The 25079-nt window shown below is 40.6% G+C and overlaps 1 protein-coding gene and 1 long non-coding RNA gene across 4 annotated transcripts in view; both read left to right on the plus strand.

Annotated features, from left to right (window-relative positions):
- Positions 1 to 10897, plus strand: part of PRKN (parkin RBR E3 ubiquitin protein ligase) — a 758965-nt gene extending 748068 nt beyond the window's left edge. For all 3 annotated transcript variants that reach the window (XM_048067874.2, XM_066994150.1, XM_013186798.3), the window contains 2 exons: positions 4462 to 4579; positions 9624 to 10897. In XM_048067874.2, the coding sequence (XP_047923831.1) occupies positions 4462 to 4579; positions 9624 to 9733 (228 nt within the window). In that variant the 3' untranslated portion in view covers positions 9734 to 10897. The remainder of the gene's footprint in view (positions 1 to 4461; positions 4580 to 9623) is intronic.
- Positions 10898 to 19113: 8216 nt separating this feature from the next.
- Positions 19114 to 24876, plus strand: LOC106039492 (uncharacterized). Its single transcript, XR_001209293.3, has 3 exons — positions 19114 to 19468; positions 21236 to 21337; positions 23510 to 24876. It is a non-coding gene; the product is annotated as an uncharacterized lncRNA (long non-coding RNA).
- Positions 24877 to 25079: the final 203 nt, after the last annotated feature.

Consider the following 25079-nt stretch of genomic DNA (forward strand, 5'->3'; position numbering starts at 1 on the left):
CGTTTTACAGAAGAATTCCCTAGGCATACCAGACAAATTGGCTCACACAAAGCCGTTTCATGTGAGCTTAGCTGGATCAGCGTGGTGCTAGCGCTCTGTTCTTCCTCTGCATGCATGAAACATATTCCCATTGATGGATATCCTTCCTTTTCCTGATCTATATAACCATTTTTAGTATTTTGATTAGCCCAAATCTCTCTGTAGACCAGAGCACTAGTCCCAAAGCTATGTGCACCTCTCCTTATGAGATTTTTTGACTCTTAAATGACTCAAATGATGGACTTTTTTTGCAAAGCTCCTCTAGCCTATCTAGTGCTCTAGACATCTGATATTTTTTTCTCCCAGAACTTAGAAAAAGACACCGATAAATATGACAGGAGGTTAGTTCATGCAACCATGTTCATAAAACAGCTCAGCAGAAGATGAGAAAACAACAGGAATTTAAGCTGGACTGTCATCATCCCTTGTAGATCAGGTTTCGAAAGATGAGGCTGCTTTTGCTCCAAGCTCTAGCTCAAAATAATTAGTGGGCAGTGTTAATACAAGTGTTATGGAAGGTTGAACATTGCTTTGTGTACAATGAATTATTCTTTGTTTTTCCTTTGAACCTTTTCAAGCATCCACAGTTGTTCTCACATTCATGCTGGAAAATGAGTAATACTTTCTCTTTTGAGACATCTAAGCCTTTTTAAAATGCTATATTTCACATAAAGTCATAATTTTACATATCTCTATTTCTCCTTCTTAAATCTTATTTTGCCAAGTAAAATTAACTAAAACCAAGCATTTCTGATCAAAAGGAAAAGTATTTCTGATTAAAGGGAAGCTGCATTAGGGTACATTTTTGAAGTAATGCATGACCAACTTTTTTGCTTATCAGAATGGAAATAAGCAACAACAACAAACAAGCATTCACCAAAGCTGAGCACAACATAATGTCAACAGCCTCATATTCCATTCTGAATGGTTTTCAGTTTGCAGATGAGCATGGTCATAAAAGAAGTGTGCTTGCATGAGACAGTCTATAATATGGTGGCATGTGAATTTAACATTATATATCTAATGCTGCCAATATTTTTGAACAAGTTTTGCCATCAATGTTTTTGCCCTGGATGGCACTGCTTAGTTGCTGACTTTGACTACATACTTTTTTTACTTTATGTATGACAAAACGATGTGTGTTCCGTTACCTGAATGAGAAGCTACTTTAAGAAGGATGCTTTCTTTCTATTTCAGGATGCTTTCTGTCTCTGTAGCACTTTTTCCTCTAGTGCCTGATATTGATTAACTGCATAAAGAGCTTTCCATGTGCATGTTCTTGCAATGCTGTATGGTTCTCAACAGTCTCTGTGGTCTCTTTATCCCTGTTAGTTTCTCCAACAGACTCAGCATAGAAACAGAACAGAAGTAAATCCGCATCCTTCAATGTGACCCAGAGATTACAAGGTGGACTCTTCCACCATCTCACTAAGAGGACAGTGCAGAGGGGATGTTGAAAAATGCTTGTGACAGCTCATACTGGAGCTTCCTGTTATTTGTGGGTATTCACTCCTTGTCATCATGTGCAGCACAGTTGGGAATCAAGAAAAATCGTCATGAAGTGGAATGGATGGAATCTAGCAGCTTTTCACTAATGCTCTGATAAATACCCTGTAATAACTGGGGAACTAGAGTATATTTTGTGAGGTCAGCATCATAAGTGTAAGAAAGTCTCCTGTTCTAGACAAACTAGCATGTGATGCATACCTGGAGCATCACTTACTTTCCTATCCAAGATGTGGCAGGCCACAGAAAGTGCGAGCAGCCTCTGGTTGAGAGCCCTGGTCTATTACCTAGGCTGTTGTCAAGATTAGGTTTGCTAGCTTAGGATAAAAGAAGGTGATATAAATAGACACTGGTAATGGAGAATTGCCATACAACTTTTCTTTATTGTTTGAAGAGAAAATGAAGATAAATATGTGTGCTTGCAGTCACTGCAATGCTTGTGGCTCATAGATCTGGGTGGTATGATCTCTTTACTGAATTAGAGAGACTCCATCACTGTACCATTTTTCTGCATTTGCTTCCTGCAGCAGGAAGTTTTTTAACTCAGCATTCAGCAAGACTTGGCATAGGAGGGATGTTTCAGCTCTAATGGGCTGAAAATATCATGCTGCTGTGTCTATTTCATGCTAGAAGTTTTGCAAAGGAAAACATTAATATAATAATTCCCTCTGCTGTTGTCATCAATTTGTTCTTTCTCAGTCAGTTGTGTATGTGCGGTTTGCACTTGTTTATTTGAATTATTTCTAAGCTCTCCGAAGTTTGTATTTGCTTTTAGAACTAAGATCAAATATCTTTATTCAAATAAAATTAGTAATTCAGTGTGTGAAATTTTGCCTCAGTGTCATTTGCTATTAGGAACAACAAAGACCTGAGGATGTGGAAAAAATACATTTCTAAGTTCTGAATCACACAGTTTGGATTTGGACTATTTGGGAAAAAACAAAGCCACTGTGAAGCTCTTCTGGGTTGAATACAAAAATTAAAAATAATCCAATCTTCTTGTGTAGCTATTATTCTGAAAATATTAGCAGAGTTTTTCCACTGCTATAGTGATTTTCATCTTGAATCATCTTTATGGATGTTAAATAATTAATTGCCATTGCAACCAGATTATATTAATATCTTCTTCCTTCTGTCACTGGGCAAACTGAGGCCCCATGGGCATTCACACTCTCCCCGTCTTCTCTTCAGGCCCCTCTGTGTTTGCTCAGATTGCTTATTAAAGTCACCCTTCGTTAAAGATCAAGGTGTTGCAAGTTCAATGCTAGATTATGTTCTTTGCTGTTAGCCTGAGTAGCTTTTTTTATTTCCTAGAGCTTCCTAATGTACCGTTTGACAGAGGTCGTCCTTTTGCTGAATAATCCAGCAGCGTGTGAGGCCTAATTTGCTATCGAGAAGCAGTGAGCTAAAAGTAAAAATCATTGCTAAAATAGAGCTGAGGAAACTGTGTTCACCTTTGTCACCTCTGCATCATAAATACTGGCAAATGGGAGAAAAGTGAGGGTCACGAAAGGTGTTAAAGGCCTGAGGTGACTGACATAGGTTGTGAAATAAAGGAAGCGTAAACACATTTTCAAGGATTTCTAATTAAAACGGGCTGATTTTTTTTTTGTGCATGTTGCAACAACCACCAGATGAGCTAGAAACAAACTTCTCCAGATGTTCCTCTGTGTTACTCCATGTTAACTCAGGAAACTTCAGCCAAGAAATAAAAATCTATGTTTTATTCACTGACACGGCAATAAGTCACCAGTTTTATCAGTCAGTAGCAGCTGAGTAGAAACCGGTTGGAGCTAGGGTTACATTGCGTGTTTCAAAGCTGGGCCAATTTCCTTTTGCTGACTTGTTAGAAATAAGTATTTTTAAAATCTGTATAAATCAATAATAAAAGTCAATCCACAGAGTAGTCTACAGTTACTTCGAAGGCAGGAACACGAAGAAGCTGCAGCATTTTTTACAAATGATATAATTTAGTTTAGGCTTGTTATTCTTCCAGACACTCGAAAAACAACCACAGTACGAATAGATAGAGTTGCACTTCAAGGCTGGAACCTAAATACATTGTTTACTTTTGAACATCGTTTCCAGCCCTGTGTGATAGATATTACCCAGGGCACTGCCATCTCTTTTGTCCTTGTATTATCGTTTTAGGTAGGAAGTTGTCAAGTAGGACACTTGTGTAGATTATGTAATTTTGGCCCAGTCATAAATAGGACAAATGGAGGAGTCCTTTTTACAGCGCTCTTCATTATGACTTTTTCTGTCCATGTTGTTCTGGGTGGGGAGATATGTGCTTTCATTATTCACCAGTTGTTTTTTTTTTCCTTCAAAATCTTTGTGTGTCTTTTCTGTACCTTATAAAGGCTCATAAGTTTACACAGGATTATATATGAATGAAATCTAGATCACAGAAACAAAGGAATATTCTTTATTATGAAAAACAGCTTTCTTTTAGGGACCACGCCATTTCTCATCGTGTTGCATTGCCTTGGTGTTTTATGTTTCTTGCAAGAAGAGATTTAGTCCCTGAAGCAAAACCAAACCTATGGTGTCTAAAAATCTCAGCCAGGTTCACCTGACTCCTGCTTCACCTTTTGCTTTATTTGCCTCTGTGCATTTGCAGCACGTCTTGCTGCCTGATGCACCCTCCTGCTGGGGCTTCGCCTGCCCCTCAGGGCAGGGAGCTTTGGGGGGACACATCCTGACCAGCAGCTGGCTGTAGAAGCCCCCTGGGATGGCACACGCTCCGGCAGCTGCAGCTGCCCCACCATCCCCGTGTCCTGTCACCCAATACACGTGGTGTGCACGCTGAGGGAAAACAAGTTTGTGAGAGCTGCAGAATTTGTGCTTCAAAATACAAAGTTCAGCCTACATGTCTTGCAGTCATGGGTAAATAGTTTTTCTCTCTCTTTGCAGGGATATGTAGTTGATGAACATGCAGCCATGCGAGCCCGATGGGAAGAGGCATCTAGAGAAACGATCAAGAAAACAACCAAGCCTTGCCCCAACTGCCATATTCCAGTAGAAAAAAATGGTAAATTTATTAGATACCTGGTGTTTACCTGTCTTGTAAAATTCATTTTACAGTATAAATATATGAATGTGCATGTGTAAATATGCATACTGTTATCCCAAGAGAGGGAGGGCACACAGAGCTTGAATCTTCCCTCTGACACTTTGTCTAAATTATCTTGAAATCACTAAATCTAAATCACCTAGTTCCAGAGCCATTAACCCAGCCTCACAAAGCACTCAGCTATCCCCTTGATAGACAGGGAAAAAGAGGCATAGAGAAACACTGGGTGTTGCGTTCATATGACTGAATGTCCAGTTAGTTGTACGGATTTTGCATTGTCAGTGAAAAAAATCAACATCTATAGGCCAAATCTCATCTCTCACTGAAACAAGATGTGTCTAATGTAGGCCGGAAGAATCACACCTAAAAGCGGGATGTAGGAAAAATAGAGCTGGTGTAGATGTCTAAACAGCATACAGCTGAATTTAAATGAAATGAATCTCAACCCAGTGAAATGTCAATTGCAGAAGAGCAAGTCAGAAGAAGAATTACGATTCCTGACAAACTGCTTACGCTGATCAATGCCTACCGTGTAGGAAGAAAAGTAATCTGTTGGCACCAGGGTGGTTAAAACAGGGAACAAGAACAACAAATAGGCTATGTCCTGTAGTATGTGCTGTTCCAAGGTTTAATTGTACTAATGTGAATTAACCAAAATATTCTAAAATGTTTGCCTAAATATTATATGAATATAAAGTATAGAGGATGCTTCTCAGTTTTGTGGCATCAGTTATACAAATGCGACTGACTTTGAAAATGCTGAATAAGACACCACGAACTGTAAGGAGAAAACATTTGAAGCAGTGATACTATGGAAATACTACTAAGGAAGAAATAGAACAAAATCCTGAAATCTGTGGTTTGAAGAAAGAAAAGAAGGTAGCTGGCAGATGGAAAGTGGGAGACTTCAAGCACAAGGACCTGAAGGGATGAAAGCATGAATTCAAGAGTGGGAAGGAGAGACAAGATTTGGCAAAGTGTAGAGAGCAAGGTAGGCAGCAAAAGAGAGAGAACAGAGAGGTAGGTCAAAAAAAAGTTATTTACAGACTTGGAAAACAGGGTGGAAAACCAGAAGGTTGAACTGGGTTACAAATAGACATTGCAACTGTTCATACTTACTGTCTGTGCATACACAGATGAAAAACCTTCTGGTCAGGCTGGAAGCCCTGCTAGGAGCTTTACTTTCTCTTACACTGTGTAGTTTTATTGTTAATTTACAGTTGTCACATGTCGCAAATAGCATATCCCTATTTGACAACATGATATAATTTATACAACTCCAACTAAGAAAATTACTTGTAAAAATCTCCAAGACATCCAAAAAAGAAATAAAAGCCATTATACTTTTTTTCTTGGAAGAAAATAATATTCAAAATGGATAGTAAAGAGGAAAAGACCTTTCCTTTCTAATGGCATGACCCATGTCAGAGTAGTGCCTCATAATGCAAAATGCCAAAGCCACAACAGCAGGCTAGAAATGTTTCCATGTACTGGAACCAGGTGGTAATGCTGCCATTCAGAAGAACTTTGACAGGCTGGGAAATGGGCTGAGAGGAACCTCATGAAATTCAACGCAGGTAAATGCAAAGGTCCTGAGCCTGGGGAGAAACAACCCCAGTACAGGCTGGGGTAATGCCTGATGGGGGAATAAGGAAGACAAAGTCAGACTCTTCTCAGTAGTGTCAGGAGAAAAGACAAGGGGCAATACTCCCAAACCCAAATGCAGGAACAGAAAACATTTTTCACCGTGAGGGTGGTTGAAGACTGGAACAGATTGCCCAAAGAGGTTGTGGAGTCTCCATTCCAGGAAACATTCAAAACCTGACTGGACGTGACCCCGAGCAGCCTACTTTAGCTGACCCTTCTGTAAGCACAGGGGTTGATGATCTCCAGAGCTCCCTTCCCACCCCAGCAATTCTGTGATTCTGCGAAATAAGGCATGAAGCTTGAAAGGTGCAGTGTTTGCTGTCTTCTCTGGTAACGGGTACTGCACATTTCAGCTTGTAGGCTGACATTTTTAAACTGCCTACAGCCCATTGTTCCCCATTGTAAAAATACTGTAGATTTATACTGATGACATGTTCCACTGAGTCAAATGATAAAAAGGCACCTAAAGTCTTTTAACAAAACAACTTTGTTTATTGCATTCTATGAAAATATATGCCAATTTAAAAAATTGATATGCAAAAGGAAATGACATCTCAGCAGCATTTGTTTTATTTGTGCTCCTCAACAAGTTTCAGTCATGCTGGAAATCTCTTTGGATAAAGATCTATGTTCTACTCTACTACACAAATAATAGCTTTTCAAACCACCACTTACAAATTAAATCTGTGCCCTGCTGGTTAGTGAAAACTTCTGAACAGGTATGAACAAAAACGATTAATGCCCTTGAGAAGTCAAACTGTCAGACTTGCTGCAAACTGCAATAGTCTGCCTGCTTCTCTGAAAACACAGAAAGCCAGGAGGTCCTCGGTGAGCCTGGCTGCTGGGAAGACATGGTTCCCTTGTCAGTCTAGAACTGATCAGGACAGGTATATAAGTGTTCTGGAAAAATGGTGCTTACAGAAGGCATTCAGGTGATAATCATCAAGCTGAACAGCTTAGTCTCATCTGGAGTCAGATGGCCTTCAGGTTGTGCTGAAAAACCTCCTCTTTCTGTACCTCAACTATTCAACTAGAATAACCTGCAACAAATACCTTTATGGTATCTCCTATCTCCCTTCAAACATGACAGAGCAGGTAGGGAAAAAAGCAGAAGGGCTGCGGAAACATCACGCTGTAGGTTTCATTTGTGGTACCAGGACAGCACACAGCACCTGCTTCAATAAACGGGTTTGGTGCCCGTGGGAGAACGTAGGCACAGGTGAGCAGTCCATGCCCAGAACGATGAGCTGGAGTAGCCTGCTGCCTGCATGGGTGATGCCCAGCTGCCCTGAGAGCCTGGGTGACTCTGAAGTTCCCCAAGCATCTTCATCTTCCCTATGACTTCCCACCTCAGCGGTCCCCTGAATTAAGGCATGAAGCTTGAAAGGCACGGTGCTTGCTTTCTTCTCCGGTAAAGGGTACTGCATGTTCTAGCTTCTAAGCTGACTTTTGCAAACTGAGAGGAGCACTTCACTTCTGCCTAAGTACAGCTGGTGTCAAGAGGCTGATGACTGTACACTGAAATCTGCCAGCAGGCCTCATCTGGGAGGAGTACGCTGACTCCACACAAGAGAATAATTCTGCCTTCCCTCCCCAGATGCTTCTGTGGACACTGTTACTTGCCACTTGACACATTTACAAGGGACAGTGACAATGCCAATAACTTTTCTGTAATTGCCTATATTCCTGTATGTCAGTAATGTTTCTGTAACAGTTTGTATTTCTATAGGCATTGTAGAATACTTCTAAATGCCAATAACTTTTCTGTAATAGCCAAAGTGAAAGAATGAAGCACTTTCCCACAGTTCAGTTCACAGAATCACAGAACAGCCGAGGTTGGCAGGGACCTCTGAAGATCACCTAGTCCAACCCCCTGCTGAGCAGGATCACCTAGAGCGCATTGCGCAGGATGGCATCCAGGTGGGTCTTGGATAGCTCCAGAGAAGGAGACTCCACAGCCTCTCTGGGCAGCCTGTTCCAGTGCTCTGTCACCCTCACAGTAAAGGAGTGCCCCCTCATATTCAGATGGTAGTCTGGGTGAGTTTAAACACACATCCACATCTCTCAGAGGACTGCTGTGCTCATAAAGCCATGGGCCATGTTTCTCCGCTCTGACTTGATTTCAGCTGCTGTGTAACAGAGAGTATTTTCACTGAGTATTTTCACTGATGTAGCTTGGCAGGTGAAGCAGTTGTTTGACAGAAGATGCTTGTTGGACTTTGCTTCCTGCACTAGGATTGAGATGCATTTTATCCAGTGGGGACTTAATATGAGTTGTAAGAGAGGATTGGATCTAAACTTAAAGTGTGTTGCGGAGTTTGGCCATTAGTGCACTTAAATTTAAATAATATAAAAATGTCCAGTGAATTGCATCTCTTGCACAAGTATAAAAACTTTGCCTTGTTGAATAGATGTTGCCATCACAGCTAGTTTTCTCCCTCTGTCAGATGAAGCAGACAGGCCTATTTTAACAAATCAGTTCTCATGTCTCCTGTCATTTTCACCTTCTGGAGTGACATTTATAGGAAAGGTTGAGTAAGGGTAGCAAGTTGTACAGTAGGGAACGCACACTCCTTGTACATCCTATCACCATCTGGAGTCAAACTGAGCTGACATTTCAGCACTTCTTACTGCATGTTTTTCTTTCAGTTTGAATTATACAAGAGATTTCTTTGTATGGTAAGCAACATAATTTCCATTTGAAGTACATTTTTGTAATGACCTTTGACAATGTTAATGTTTTATATATTACAAACTAATCATTTGATCAAGGCTGTGAGCAGAGAGATTAAAGCTGTTCTCACAGTACGGGCAAGTAAGAAACCCAACACACTGGAAACACTGAGGTGATCAAAAGGCTGCTTCAGATATTAAGAAGGTCAAAGTAACTTAAATTGCTAATGTCATTTTGATATAATCAGCAGTGAGCTGTCAAAATCTGTCTCCTGATTTACTCTCTTTGCAAATCTCTTAGTTGTTGAATCCAAATTCAAAAAAGAAATGAATTTTGTTCAACCTCTGCCTCACAGCTTTACTAGCATAGACTGCTCTGCGTCACTGCTTTTAGAGGCCACAGGCCGTCATTGCTTTTCCCTGTCCCCAAATGTCAGACAGGACTGCACTTCCTGCTTCTGCAGCCCCTCAAGGGAGACCAGCGTGTTAGACCTCAGTAAGAGAGGGAATAACAGGATTTAGAAAGCCCAGGAGAAGTAGTGTTCAGGTTTGTACTTTTATTAAGTATTCTACTTGGTTAGTAATTGAAGGGCTTTGGAAGTTGATTTTAAAACTGTTAATAGTTGATTAACATCTCTAAGTGCTTGCCAAGTACCAAAGCCATTCTTTTGCTGTTTTACAGGTGGCTGCATGCACATGAAGTGTCCTCGACCTCAGTGCAAGTTTGAGTGGTGCTGGAACTGTGGCCTGGAGTGGAACAGAACCTGCATGGGCGATCACTGGTTTGACTGACAGCACAGGGGCACTGGGGCCAGCCGGCATTGCTGCTGGAGCTTGCTTTCATCAGGGTCAATTTCTGAACTCCTTGCTTTAACAAACCTCCCAGCGGTTTCAGGAACAAAGAGTTCAGAAATTGGCCCAGTTTGTAGGTTTTTGCTTGCTTGCCTATGAAATCATACAAAAAATCACACTGAAATAATGCCAAGGGTTTTAAATCCACTAAGTAAAAAGAGTAATTGTTTTGGTGGACAGACTTGCTCATCGTCGTACGAAAAGGGGTAAATTTCACCTTTCTGAACACGTGCGGTCTGTTAGCACAGTGAGCAGATGGGGTTACTATGAGGAACTTGCTTGACACGTATAGTTAGGAACCCACAACTCCTACAAGAGAGCATCGTCTGTGTGTGTGTGTATCAAGGGCTGTGGAGGATGTTCCCTGCATCAGCTACTTTTTCTTCAACAGCTCCTTTGCTCAGTCAGCCCAGTTTTTGAGATAGTATTTCTGAACAGATTTTCTGGCGGAAGGATGGAAGACTGTGGCTCTTCAGTGTTTTTTCAGGGTTCCTTCCTAACAGGCTTTCTGTAGGGGTCTTGCTTTCAAACCGTATTCTCACAAGAACTACCAGCTTTATGCCACATTTGTGCTTGAATATTTGTAACACGTGGCATGAAATTTGGCTCTGTACTCATTACAGACTATGTTAACACTGGAGAATTATTTCAGGGTGGATGCAATTTCAGCTCTAACCATGACTGTTGTTGCAGTGATGACTGGATCTGATTAAGCGTTGCACAAGCTAGACTCTCAGGGTTTAATTTTTGTTGTGCTTACAGCAGTACTTTGGACGTAGCAAGGGGAAGCACGAGGAGCCTTCTCAGGGGTTTTCTCTATCATCATTCTCCTAAATTAAATTAGAATACGGGTGTATTTCTGAAAATATGTTCACAGCTCAAACAGTGAGAGGTAGAGGGACTTCTTTTATTTTACAGTGTTAAGACAGTATGTAAAGCTTAATAGCATTTCCAAGCCTGAACAATCTTATTGTTTTGTGTCCTTTATATTGCTGTCTTAGTCTGAAATGAAATGGGTACTGATCATATCAACATGCCATGTAAGGATTTATACAATTCAACTTGGGAAAAAACGCACAGTAAATAAAATGGTCAGAATTTTGATCTTTCTTTTATTTCTTTTATTTTTTTCTTTCAATACAATATAAATAAATGAGTACAAAGATGGGTGCGTTGGATGATGCATTTCCTTGGCTGATTCAAACTACCAGCTGAGAGGCCAGCCCTTTGATTAAAACACACTCTTAGAAGAAAATAAATTCCGAGGCCATGGAATTCTTCTATCAAGCTTGAATTAGTAGTTTGTATGGTATGACTGTAGACTCCTGAAAATATGAGTGCTTTGTATCAGTCAGTGCAGAGCAAGAATCTTGATGTACAAAGAAATCCCACGCTCTGCAAAAAAGCCCAGTTGTTAAAAGCAGTGGAGTATTAATCTGTGTCAGCCGGAAGTCACATTAAAAATCTGAAGAAACAAAAGGATGAGGGGACGAGGTAGCAAAAATGGGAGAGTGAACTGACAGAATTTAGAAAATGCACTGGGGAAGAGAAAGAGAGTGACAACTAGAGCACAATGTCCAGTTCCTAAAGGCCACTTTCCTTTTTGGCATCAGTGAACTAAAATGTATGCAGAAGTAGCTACATTAAAGCATAGGGGTGCAATAGAATGATGCAGTGCAGCTCATTTAAGTACATTATCTTAATAGAGATATTTTACTGTGAGCTCTGATTATTTCATGATTTGATTTCCTGCACCTGGGTCTATTTCATAATTTATAGGGCTTGCTGCCAACAGGCTAGGGAAAAATCACCATGCATAATTTTACTTTTATGCTGTTACATGGGAGCTCCTCACTAAGTTTCCTATCTCCAAATATTTGAAATAAAAGAAGTCTAGATCTCTTCCCCTTTTTGTTCAGTGGCTTCCTAAAAGAGGAAGAAAAACTTGTTCTCTGTAAGGCGGTTTCACTGAGTTAGACCTAGCCCTAACAAGTTAATATTTCAATTGTCACACAGAAACATATAATTTATGCCCCTGGATCAAGGTCAATGGACTATAGATCAGCTCCTGTATTTCTTTCTGGCCCAGGCAGGGCATGGCTGGGCATGAGTCATAAAGCTAGAACAGAAACATCTCTTTCTTGGGAAGAATTTGTCAGAGGACAGGATTATGGACATTTATCTAAAATATAAGCAAGGGTAAGAAAGGGGAATAAAGAAAGGAATTCCAGCAGAGATGCAAGTTTATTCACTTTTAGAGGCTAACTTTATAGCCCTTTGCCACGTAGAGCTTCTTCACACCCCCCAGATTTTCACCCTGCAATCACACAACATCTCCCTGCCCAAAAAAGAGTGGCTCCTGCAGATTTTAACAGAATACATCAGAACACATCCCGATTTTCTCTGTATTAATACATATACATCTGTCTGTATATACACACACAGTTTAATGGTACAGCCTGTAATCCTGATTTCTGTTTGCAGTAAGATTAATTCTAATAGCTCTCACAATGTACAGGGTATGAAAAACTGGGATTACTGCTCTGCTGACACTGTAAGAATGCTAGAATCCTTACAGAAATGTGTGAAGTAGACCTAAAATTTCCCGCACCTTTTTTTTTTTATGGAAAAAATGTATTTAAAATCCTAAAACATTTTTCTTTTGTTTTCTTTTGTTTAAAGCTCATTGAAACTGTAATTTGAAACAAAGCAAAATGTACCAAATGAAGTCTTCAGTCTCTGTGCAGACTGTTACTCTTGTTTCAGCTCTGAGCTATCAGGGTGGGATTCGTCTTACCCAGCCTTAGCCATCTAGTTGGTTCAGTAGCCTCCGAGGCTTGTGCACAGACCTGCTGACATGTGGGTAGGGGGGCCTGGTGATTTTCTGGTCGTGGCCAGAGGTGTAATGGTAAAGTTCCTCCTGGGCCCTGGGTGCAGCTCCTGACATAGGAGCAGGACCGTGGCTCTCCCCCACGCTCCTGGCTCTGCCATTGGCACGGAGGAGTGAGGAGGTGGGGGGGGTCTTTTCTTAAAACTTATGAACTGGCATTGTATGCCAGCATCCATGAAGCCAGCCTTGGCAAATACCCTCTTTGGTGGGGCACTCACGTCTCTGGAAGTACTCCTGGCAGCCATGGGGTGATGAAGAGAAGCAGGACTTGAGCACAAAACAAGAGGCAATCTGATGGCTTAAGCAGATGCAGAGGTTTCAAGAGCTTGTGGGTTGTTGCTCCCCACTAGCGATGCACTCTGGAAACACTAAAATTTCATGTGGAAAGAAGATGATTTACTACAGTGATGTAAAGGAAAAAAGAAGTCCATATCTTTTCACATCTAGGTTTGCCTTTGTTGATTGAGGTCTCTACCTCAAACCTTCTTCACCTTTTGGATTAAAACAATTAGAGACCTGTTCTTGGTACTGCAATCCATGCTCCATTTAGTGTGTGTTAAATGAATTAAGTACAAGTTGTATGCTGAAATATTCAATAATAATTATCTCTATAATAATTCAGCTCTATAACAACAAAGAAAATCTCTAATATTTAATTCCAGCTGGCAGTGAAATCTGAAGACCAAGTAGATTAAGAAGAAAATATGTAACAGCTTGGCTCCCTAAGGACAAAGCATATCTCAAAGCTTAGCATAAATAATATTTTTGGAGCCGTGACTTTGACTAAAATATGATTTGTATGTCTGCCCTTATTTTCCACAAACTGCAGTCCAACTAATTTCATTGAAAAATGTAAACTTGAAAAATAAATCAGTAAATGGCACCTCAGAAGAAACATTACACCACTACTGGGAAAGAAAAGTCACACTCTCAAAGGACAATTAAGCAGTGGGTTTTGCCTTTTGCAGATGAGTACTAAAGTACCATCTATGGTGCAAAGCAGTATAACAGTGCTTTTTGCTTACAGAGCCTTCATGTGGACTGAGGCAAAGTTGCATTTGTGGAGGGAAACCTGAGGCACGTAGAGGTGAGAGGCCCAATCCCAAGAGCTGCTGCTGCCCTGGAAGGCTGGGAAGATTTAGCCCTCTGTGCCGAATGTCACACTTTGAGGCAACAACAGCAGCTGCTATGTCCCTCATGTTCATTGTACCACTCTAACTGCTATACTAGTAAATCACTGGATGGAGTAAGCTTAATAAGCAACACCAGTAGCAAGATAGAGCATGCACCTCTGAAGACAGCTCCTTCAACAACTTTACTTAGACGTCTACGACAGCACTGCATTGACAGTGATTCGGCAAAGACACAAATGTAATACTTCATATTTTATCCAATTTTATTTCAGTTTGCATGGAAATACTTCTCTCTCTAATTAGCAAATTTAGAGAAACACATCTCCCCCTTTTAAAAAAAATAAAATAAACATGTTCATCTACTGACTCTCCTTATGTTTATTTGTGTATGTGTTTGACTTCCCTTGTAGCTCATCTACTGATTTCCAGCTGTGGATCATCCTCAGGTAAATTAGCTAATGCTCTAGGAGCTACTAGAATAAACACAGAGTAGCCTCTTCTAATATTCTGGGTAAGTGCAGGCAGACCAGAAAAATTAAAATGACTTTAAGCAAGCAGTAAGGTAGGCAAGTTGAGAGAAGCTCATTTAATCATATAGAGAATCATATTCAATGTAGTGGCCTGTGGATCTGCAGGGATTGTTTTTTAGAAATCAGGTCATATGCCATTTCATTTTTCTTCATTATTATTAATAGTGTTTATAGTGTTTTTTTCTTTGCTTTTAATTTAAGTTTTTTCTTGTCTGTATTGTCGTTTTCTGAATAATGGAGCAATGGTTCTATGCCAGTAGATAAAACATGCACAAGACATCACCTGTTACATTATTTGTTTGGCTTTTATCCCTTGAAAGCTTGAGGAATACACATAATCCAAGTCAGCAGGGAAGTGCCATTTTCTGTATTTTACATTCAGGGAATTCAGTCCAGAGAGCACAACCGGGCCACGTGTAGACAAAGACGCCTACCAGCCCTTTCCCCACCACTGCCTTTCTGCTTGGGGGAAATCTGTGGCTGCACCAAAGTGGATGGCACCTGCATGTCAGCACAAAGATGAGGTGGGCTCACAGAAGCAGGAAGCAAGTTTGAAGTTTAAGGTCCAGAAGACACCAGTATGGTAGTGCACACTTAAATTAAATTAAATTAAATTAAATTAAATTAAATTAAATAATTTTTTTTAAGGTGGGCTTTTCAGTGGTCTAAAGAACTGTGACCTAACCTGACATCCTTTACAACAACAGGGAACTTAACTGCTGGCTTCACTGGGAGAAGGCTAATTTAGGGGCTTTGAAAACTTTTGATTTTTTAGCAGTACATAGGGGATCTCTGGGTGAACTCAATGTCCCAGATTTCTTCTTGTTTCTTCGTTAGTTGAAAATTGTGTCTGTAAAACGTATTTGTGCCAACTCTCTCCACCTTGCTTTAGTGAAAGCTTAAATCCATCAATCCGATGCTAGGGTTGTTTTGAAAAGCTCTGGTTAAATACAGCTGAAGAACTCTCTATACTCATTCTTACTTGGTACATGATTGCTTTGTCTGCTCATAAACAGTAATCTCTGCAGCTTGCCAAGTTCATTCGCTGTTTACCAGCCCCAAAACTGGTTGGATGAGGATCTCAATCAGTGATCAAAAGGCAGTGCTAAAATAAAAAGCAGCAACCAATTAAATGAAATAGTATTCAGCCACTGCTTCTGTTGGGGCCAATATGGTAATATATTTTTCTTGGAATGGATGCTATATGCTCCTGGAGAGGTTCAGTCAACTGAGTTTGTTTATGCCTGGAAGTTCATCCGGGAAAACTCTGCACTCCTCTTTTCCAAAGTAAAGATGTCACAGTATAGTAGAAGGGTTTACTTTTTTTTTTTTTTTTTTTTTGAGTGGCCTAAGTCTGTGTGTTCCAGAAGTGATAGAGTTAAAACAGAAAAGATAAACCACCTCAGTAAGCCACACTGACATTTTTAAGTGCTCAGTGCTGCAACAAATGCCAGGTTTGCTTTTTTTTAAAAAAAAAAAAAAAAAAAAAAAAAAACTGTTTTGTCAAGGCAAAAATGGCTGTGACATTTACATTAAAATTAGTCAGTTAATGAAGCTTAAATCAATTCTGATTCAAGCTCAGAAGTTTTAGCAGTGATGTAACTGAATCTAAGACTATACCAAAATGTTAGTCAGTCTGTGCTGAGCAAATATTAAGGTGCCTGTTAGCTGAGCTGCAACCACTCAGGTTCTTGGTTTACTTCAGAACTACAGTGATGAAGGCTATTCCTATTGACTCATTGTGTTGGATTTTACAGAACAGCGCTAGCAGAAAGCTCCTGCATGATAGGATATCTTTTCCTGAACTAATAACCTCGTTTCTTCTGACATTTACTGTGTGCAAGTTAAAAACAATCAGTGGCATTTCATTTTTAGTCCTCCTTTCTGTGTAGCTTCAGGCAGTTGAATAAATGAAAATATAAAGCCAAGTCTCTCCAACAAAAAGGCTTCTCTTCTTGCTATCCCAGTACAACTATACACAGACCTACCTGATATTAGCTTGGTAGACCAGTCTGGTATACAAAATAAGACATAGAAAAGAAAATTTACTTACGCCTTTATATATTGCCTTGTTTTTAAGATCTTTCCCAGTCTAGAAAAGTCATAACACCCTTTCCTCTCCAGAGAGGGTCCACTCCAATAAATCTCTGAGATGGGTGATGGCTGGGGCAGTCCCAAAGCTCACACATAACCTGTATCATCATCTGGGTGAGCTGCAACGCAGATTGCTGGTGCTCTGCTATTCTAAGTTTGATGTTTTTTCCAAGTTTGCCTTCACTCCACTATGGAAGAGAGTACATGAGGTACATGGGTCTTGATGTTTGTAAGGGGATCTTATGAGGTCCCTCCATACATGCTCCTACAGCCTTATTCTCCCACGGGCTTTACTTGACCTACTCCCAAATGAAATTTTTAACTTTGAGGACTGTTTGATCAATTATTTATCTGCTTGCAGAAAGGGAGAGAGATCCAGAAGCCTTTCTTATTAATGCAGTCATTGTCTCAGATCCAACAGCTTCCTTTGCTAGTCAATGGCATTAACAGAGAAACCTCCCTGCCAGAAGGCTTTCCTTATAATTATGCCACATAATCTTTTACCCTTTCATGATATTAAGGTATCAGGAGCGGAAAGGTCTTGTTAGTTTGCTGTGTCCAGCCTGCTACCACAGGCCCCTTGTGATGTCAGTCTTGCAGAGTGCTCTTGCAAGCAATTTTTCTTCAGTCTCATTTACTTTCATTGCAAGGCAATTCTGGAACCTGATTCCAGCTGCTAATGGTGAGAAATACTTTCATTCCAAGAAATTAATGGCTAGTTCTGTTATTTTTTTATCAATATGATTTGTAAGTTTAAAGTTTTCTTTTCCCCATTTGTTTTTCCTACTCCCTTCCTTCTCTGTGGAGACTCCGTTTGTTTTCTTAGGCTAAGTAGGCTGAGCCCAAAAGCTTTGTTCACCATTTCTCTAACCATCATAAAATCAAGTTATTTTTTCAAGTATGAGTGACAGGATTTTGCATATGATGGCGTGCATGGTCTCACCATGGCCTTCATGCCACTATGGCTCTGCTGAAGACATTTCTGACGTGGGCCAGGATCACAGCACATTCTTCACAGACACATCACGCTGGCACTTCAAAAATCATCCTGTGATGGTGTACATCTCCCAAAGCCTTCCTTGCCTTTTTTCTAAGAGATGCACTTTCAATTTACCAGGTCTCTACACGTTTTTTCTGATTATCTTGCTCATTTCCTGCATTTATACAGTGCTAGCTGCCCACTGCTGTGTATCACAGAATGCAAGTGAGTAACTGCAAATTGAGCAACCATAGGAACATCCTTTGGTAATCACTTTTGAACATGTTTGTATAATTTGTAAATATTGTTTCCAAGTGCTACAAAAGCTTTTTTTTTTTTTTTAATACTTTACAGTACTGTAAAACTGCTATATTCAAAGAATCTGATAGCTTGATGGGTTTGAATAACTCCAGTTTGGTAACTTATTTGTTTGTGAAATGTTTCAGTTCCTTACCCTTCAGGTTTATCTATATTTCTATCAGTAGACCTCATGTAGATGTAGATGAATGTGGTGGGTTGATCCTGGCCAGTGAATTTAAAAAAAAAAAAAAAAAAAAAAAAAAAAGTGTTGAGATAAAGATAGTTTAATAACTAAAGGAAATAGAGAAAAAAACAGTGATGTAAAAGCAATCATTCACCACCTCCCACAATCAGACCAATGCCCAGTCAGTCTCCAAGCAACAGCTACTTTAGAAAGAAAACCTCCCCGTTTTTGTTGCTGAGCATGACGTGATATCGCATGGAGTATCCCTTTGGTCAGTTCGGGTCAGCTGTCACCACAGTGTCCCCTCCCAGCCCCTTGCCCACACCCAGCCTATTTGCTGGGGTGCAGAGAGAGAAGCAGAGAAAGCCCCAGCACTCTGCAAGCACTGTTCAGCGGCAGCCAAGGCACTGCTGTGCTATCAACACTCTTTTAGTCATGAATGCAAAACACAGCATAATTCAGGCTGCTATGAAGAAAATTAACTCCATCCCAGCCAGACCCAACGAGCTACCTCAGGTTGCTGCTGAACATGTGCTGACAGCAGCATAAATTACCTCCTCCCTTGGCCTCCCCCAGTGCTCCAGTGCCTAACAAGGATTGATCTAACGATGAAGGTTTTTCCTCAGTAGGGCTATTAACAGGGTTTCTGCCTGACTGGCAGTCTGTTTTTTATAAATGTAGCATCTTTAGGATCTTTTTGTCTTGGCCAAACCTGGTTGAAATCGGCTAACATTGAAAAGCATCTGCAGGAGAACTGACAGACAGCTACACAGACAGACAGATTCAGACAAGGAAGCTAAGAAAAAAAGAAAAAAAAAACTAGGTAGCTACATTACATTCTCACCAAGCTATTGGGGAATACAGAGTAAAGTCAGAGAGATGAAGCAAAGGAGGCTAAACAGCCTTGTTTTGTCATTAAATTATGGCTACACGAAACAGTAAGCATCCAGTCTTCAGTCTTAATTCCCACTTTAAATTGAGACCAGAAGTTCCCAATTAACTTAAGGGAAGAAGAATCGCATACATTTGGATAGGTAGCTGTGATAAATGGTTTGCTTCTCCCTGTTCTCTCTTTTGGGGGCTATACAGGCAGCATGAAGTTTGTGGGATTCCAACCCAAAAGCTGGGCATTGCCCTGTGTTGTCACGGGGTGTTGTTTCTACCAACTTATGGGGAGAATGAGGTTGGTATTAATTAAAATACTTAATTAAAATACATCATTGATGAAAATTGCCAAAATAATCTGATTCAGTTTCACCACGTGTCTCCCTGTGTCTCTCCTGACTGCTAATGAAGTTTGGAGCAACCGTACTCCCAGCTCGGGTATCTCAGTTAAATATCTCACGCTGGTGGAATGGCATCAGCTGCAGGCAGCCTGCTTTCGGCTACTATTTAAAGATCACTTGGACACAGGCAGCACAACTCCCATGTTGCTAATGGAGGGCATTTATCACAGCTGATTGCAGTCCAATTTGTTTCTGTTGCAGTAGCCTGATGCTATATGGATCATGGGACCGACATCCTCGCTTCATGCGGCTTTCAAGCATGTAGCACTCAGAGAAAAGGTGAGAGGAGGAAAGACATGGAGGTGGGTTTCAGTGATCTTGGTCTTCAGTCTGCCAGGTTCCAGGCTGGACCCTATTTATTGGCAAGGAAGGAATAGCAAAAGTTTGCCAGAGGGGATTATAATAGCTGTTTATTAGTAAGTGCCAGTGTTTAAGATAATGCTAGATAATCACATCCTTATATTTTCCCACTTAGTTCATGGGGATTTTTAAAAATACTTTTTGCTTCTTTTTTTATTGAAGTCATGTACTATAGTGATTGGCAGAGTATATATTCCTAGATAATAACTCTTTTTAAATACAAATGGGACATACATTTTTAAAGAGCTAATTTCACTCTTTATTGCAGTATCTAAGGAATCTGAAGCTTAAATATGATTTTGTCTTCTTTGCCACTTATGCATTTTTGAGTATTTTCCCCAGAACTACCACCTAATAGCAACTAAATAAATTACATTCTAGGGACATTCAGTAGAATATTAAGAAGGTATCCCACATAGCAATTCTGGTTTTATCTCCTATATATACGTCTTGGAACATGTACTGCTCTACAGCATTTATAGAGTTGTCATTTCTTTCTGTAAGAAGAAATAAAATTTAAAAAAAAAATCTCAATCTTCTTACAAGATTTTTTCCATAAGAAAACAAAAATGAATACTTCATGGACAGAAAATTAAGGCATATTTAATGTGGGTTTCAAATACACACATAACAATTTAGGAAACTGCTTAGTGGAAAACCCAGCAGCAAATGTCAGCACCACTGGGTAAGTGGTCTCAGGGCATCTGCTCTGCAGAGAGCAATGCCTCATCAGACACCATTTCTCCAAAATAAGCCTTAATGTTTCTGGAGACCCTGAGAATTTCATACTCTGAGAGAAAACTTAATATTATTAAATGTTCTCATGTAGCTATAAAGCCTGTGCAGTTCATTCATGTCCTATCCCACTAAGAAAGGAAAAATAAGCTTTTAATGCACAACCTTATGCCATCATTACTTCCCAATTACAGACACCATGAATTTTTGCATTGCAGACTTCAGAAACAGTGATACCAGAAGCCTACTGAATTACCACCAACACTTTGAACAGGACTCGTTCAAAAGTAGTCTTTGCATCGACAAATTAACTTTGCTATGAATACGCCAGCAAACATGGGACGTCAGGACCACTGTGATATACATCATCCCTGGCCTCTGACTGCTTGTCTGGCCCAGAGCAAAACCCATTAGCGTGTTCTTGCAGAACTCTCTGGCAGAATTCCTCTGTGACAAATATCTCCTTCTGTAGTAAGCTGCTGAGAAGCAACAGTTGCTCCAAATATTATTCAATATTACTCATTTAGTAGGAGAAAAAGAAAACAACCCTAATGGGTGGTTTTGTTTCAGTTTTAACTTCTTAAATCTTAAGCGAACAAACAAAGCAAGCACCTTATAATTTCTCCGAGAATTTCTTCTTGAAGAGCAAGCACTGATAAGAAATTTCAATTTGAAAAATATAAGTTTTCGTGGGCTATATATAATTGGAAGAGTTTTGCTCTGAAGGTGACTGTTAGGCATGCTCTTTCCTTTTGGTGTTACTGTCTCGTACATCCTGACTCCACAGCTTTCATTGTTAACAATAATAGCTACTATATCTAAATGACAGTGTTTTCGCCCTGTACACGCAAATGGCTGGGTTATCAGATGTCCTGTTTTGTAGCACAGAGGAAGTTGTTAAGTAGGATGATAATGACAATTTCATCCTCTTTCCTCTGTCTCTGTTTTCAGGCTATGTCTGCACGCTTCAGTCTCTGCTGGCCAAGAGTGCCTTGCATCATTACTGAAAGAGGCTGTGTATGAGGATTTATGTGACTAGAAACTGTACATAAGGTAATCGGAAAACTGTATGTACAAAATCTGGATTTAATGACACATCCTTCTCTAGCTGACAATTCAGATTCCTTGTATGAACTTGTAATTAAGTTAATTTATATTTCTCTGTTGAGAACACAACTCATCACAGATGATGAGTATCACCTGCCCATGTACCTTTCTGGTGCAAGGAGGCCATTTAGAGGAGGTGCACAAACACACCAGCTGTAAAAGGGCCCTGAATTTTCTTCCCTTTTTCTGAAGAGCAGCACCAGCAATCATGAAGGAAGCTACTCCCTGACTACAGTAAGGATGGCAGAATCTGATTCATGCTCCTGGCCTCGCTTTGCAGATGAGCTGTGAAAATAAATGTGGATACTCAAAGAGCCAGTACCATTAAAGTGCCCACGAGGGTTTAAACATCATGCAGCTTGTGTTGCTGCCACACACGGTGAAGAAAAGCCGATTTTTGAATAACTTCCCAGTAAATGAGGCCTTGTGCTGTACTCTGAAAAAGGGAAGGGGCTGGCCATAGAAACTGAAACCTTGGAAACATGTAAGTAACCTAAGAGAAGTAACCATATGGGAAGGCATTAAGTTTGCACAGGCTGCTTTCATTCTGGCATTTCCATCTTTATTTGACCTTATACTGTACCTTTTGCTGTTTGTGTGTAGCATATGAATGTAAACTGAAGCAGCATATCAAAGCGCTTACTGGCCCTAGGAAGTGTGTCATCTCGTGCTGTAAGCACCGCTTGCTATTCAGAGTCATTTCAAGATCTGTTACCTGTCTTTTCACTCACTCCCTCCTCGGGAGAGGGGATGGGAGGCATCCACTATGCCTCCCTTACCTCTCTGTGCAGGTCTGATTGCAGTGAGGACATTGGCCAACAACATACTCTAAGGAATGTTTCTGAGGTGGCTGAAGACACTACCATGCCTGTCCGTGCGCCCTGCCCTTCTTCTGTTACTCACTTTATCCCCACAAACAGTAAGCACTGAACAGTTTGCCTCTGGGGTGATTTAATTGAAACCTTGTGCTATCCCTTGGGGCAGTTAAGACACAGACATGTGTTGTCCCTGCCTCTCCTTGAGGATCTGCAAACCCAAGAGGGCAGGAGGGGCAGCCAGGAGACCAATAACATCTGAAAGTGTCCCTGCAAGGTTTGCCCAAGTCTGTCTGATAAAAACACCCTTAATTAAGTTGGTAGAGAACAGTAAAGGGGACACAGTCTCCTCTGATGTAAATTAGTCGTTAGTGCTGTGGAAATCCATGGAGCTGTCAGGTTTACAGCAGCTAACCCCGAAATTGTTCATAGTTCATGCCCTGGTAAATGTTTAGCCAGCAGAAGGCAAGGTTTCCTATACGCTGCACTGACCAGATGCATGTCAGGACAGGGTGCATCTTCCTCCCAGCAGAGCTGCAGGTCCAACCCATCGCCACCTGCCCTCACATCACCCCCAAGCAGAGGAGCCACAACCTTCCCCAAAGTGATTTGCAGTCACTCAGGTAGTGGGCTGAATGCAACATTAAGGAATGCAACTCATGCCTAATTAAGACGATGCAATCAACTGGTCCATAAACACTTAAGGATCTTCTTAATAACTCTATTTTTATCAGCTTGAGTGCTAGACACTGTAGTGTGAGGTGATCATTAGCGCCGATGTTTGAAGTCAGGGAAGTTTTATCTTACTGTATTTTCCCTCAAGAGCATTTGCTCTCTACTAACCCACTCCCTCTGCCATTACTGTGCTGGCTCCCATTTGCTGCTAACATCTAATATAAAGTAATTTGCTCTAAATTACTTTAAAAGTACGGATGGCCATGCTTCCAAAAATACAGTCTTAATAACCAGTTTCTAGGCACAATTTTAGGATATGAGAAACTGAAAGAAGAAGAAGAAAAAAGAACTAACTAGAATTGCTTTAAGTGAAAAAAATTTGGAAAGAAGTTTCTCAAGAGCTACTTTTTTTTTTTTGTGGAAAAATGCATACTATCTATTTGTCTGCCTTCATTTCTTAGTTCAGAAATGGCTTTTTAGATTACTGAACACATTTATAATAAAGTACAGTTTACAAAATTAAACTTCTGTTGCCCAGGCCTGTCACTGCTTGCCACCATTTAGCTGTGGAGCATCAATAATATATTAACAGTTCCTACAAAGCCTCATTGTGCTTCATATTGCCCAGAGTTACAGCAAAAGAAGACTTCATGCTGCAACCCAAGTGGCTGGTTTATCCTCCCTCCACCCGCTGTTGTGAGCTCTAGTGTAGTGTACAGACCAGCCGTCTGGAGCAAGCTGGATGCATCTTGGGGATGCACCAGATTCTCACAATTCACAGATTCTGTTCCACTAAGGGAAGAACTGGAACTTGATAGCAAAATCCACAAAATCCTATGAAGGACGTTGGACCCCTCCAGCTGTGATGTACAGGGATTCAGCACACAAGCCCAGGAACCTCTTTTGGCTGTTGGATAAAGCATACTGCTCTTGGCATGAGCCTTTACAGAGGGGTTGTGCAAAACTCACTTGTTTCCACATGATGGAGGCCCCTGCATACGCAGTGCACTGCTATTTGAAGCTCTGTATGTCTTGGTGTGTATGTGACTGGCTATAAGACGCTTACCCTGCATAAAACTGAGTGCTGGCATATCCTCGTCTTCACAGAAGCTTTATTAATTTCAAATGGACTTTGGGGAGGTTCTTGTGGCACAACTCAGTGCAGGAGGCAGGGCCCAACTAGGGCTGCAGTTATTTGACCAGTGACAATGCAGAGGATTTATTTTCTATGTCCATTTCTTTGCCTAAGTATGGTATTTGAATTAAGACAGAAAAAAAAAAAATACATTTTCTACTCACCATGTAGAAAGATTTCCCTCCAGCGATTTTTTTTTTAATTTGTAATTAGTTGTCATGCCAGTATCATAGCGGCCAATGCAGATCTTTTAATGGTGCTATTGTTAAGATGAAGACTTTTTCAGCCATGGGTTTAGGAATTCTTTTATTTGTGCTAAAAGGTGAAAACACCATTTTTACTTGTTTGTTTTTACCCTTATTACGAAAAATAGATGGGAAAAGACAGCAACAGGACAGAAGAGGACATTCTCAGTGTACAAACAAACTCAGACTACTTGGTCACTGATGTCTCAAATGCTTCAACTCATTGTGGGTGGGAAGAGAAAGCAAAGCTTTGGGAGTCAGCTGCAGCCATCTGTCTCCAAGGAGCAGCTGGTGATGAGATGCTGATATTAATGAAATGGGATTGCTCAGTGCTGTCGATTTACTGCAGTTAGCATAGCTAACTCTGATTCATGCTACCCTTACGGCTACTGTGCCTTGAAGGCGGCAGGCTGTGTTGATGGTAATGATAAGACTTAGGACACCAGTGGTTCAAAGAAGGTGTGAAAAGCAGTACACTCGGGGTGTTTATGTAGACTGTATTGTGCTTCAATTGCCAGGTGACAGATCCCAGAGCTCTGAGTTTCCTGGATCAGCGATTCTTAGTCATCTGCTGGTGGTTGGTGGGTAGGAAATGACATTGGCTGTGTTATTCAGACTGGGGGGGGGGGGGGGGAGGGCGGGTTATAGGTTTAATAACATTGCTAGTGGAATGGAGAATATGAATAAGTCTGTGTGAAATCACTCTGAAAACAGTTGTGTTAAACCTGTTGCTGCACCAAAGGGCTGGGTCTGAGCTGGCATTTCCAGGACATAGGCTCACCAGGCCATGTGCGCACAAAAAGCTTTTTGCTAACGTT

Source organism: Anser cygnoides, chromosome 3, assembly GCF_040182565.1.
Source record: "Anser cygnoides isolate HZ-2024a breed goose chromosome 3, Taihu_goose_T2T_genome, whole genome shotgun sequence".
NCBI classification, from domain to species: Eukaryota; Metazoa; Chordata; class Aves; order Anseriformes; family Anatidae; genus Anser; species Anser cygnoides.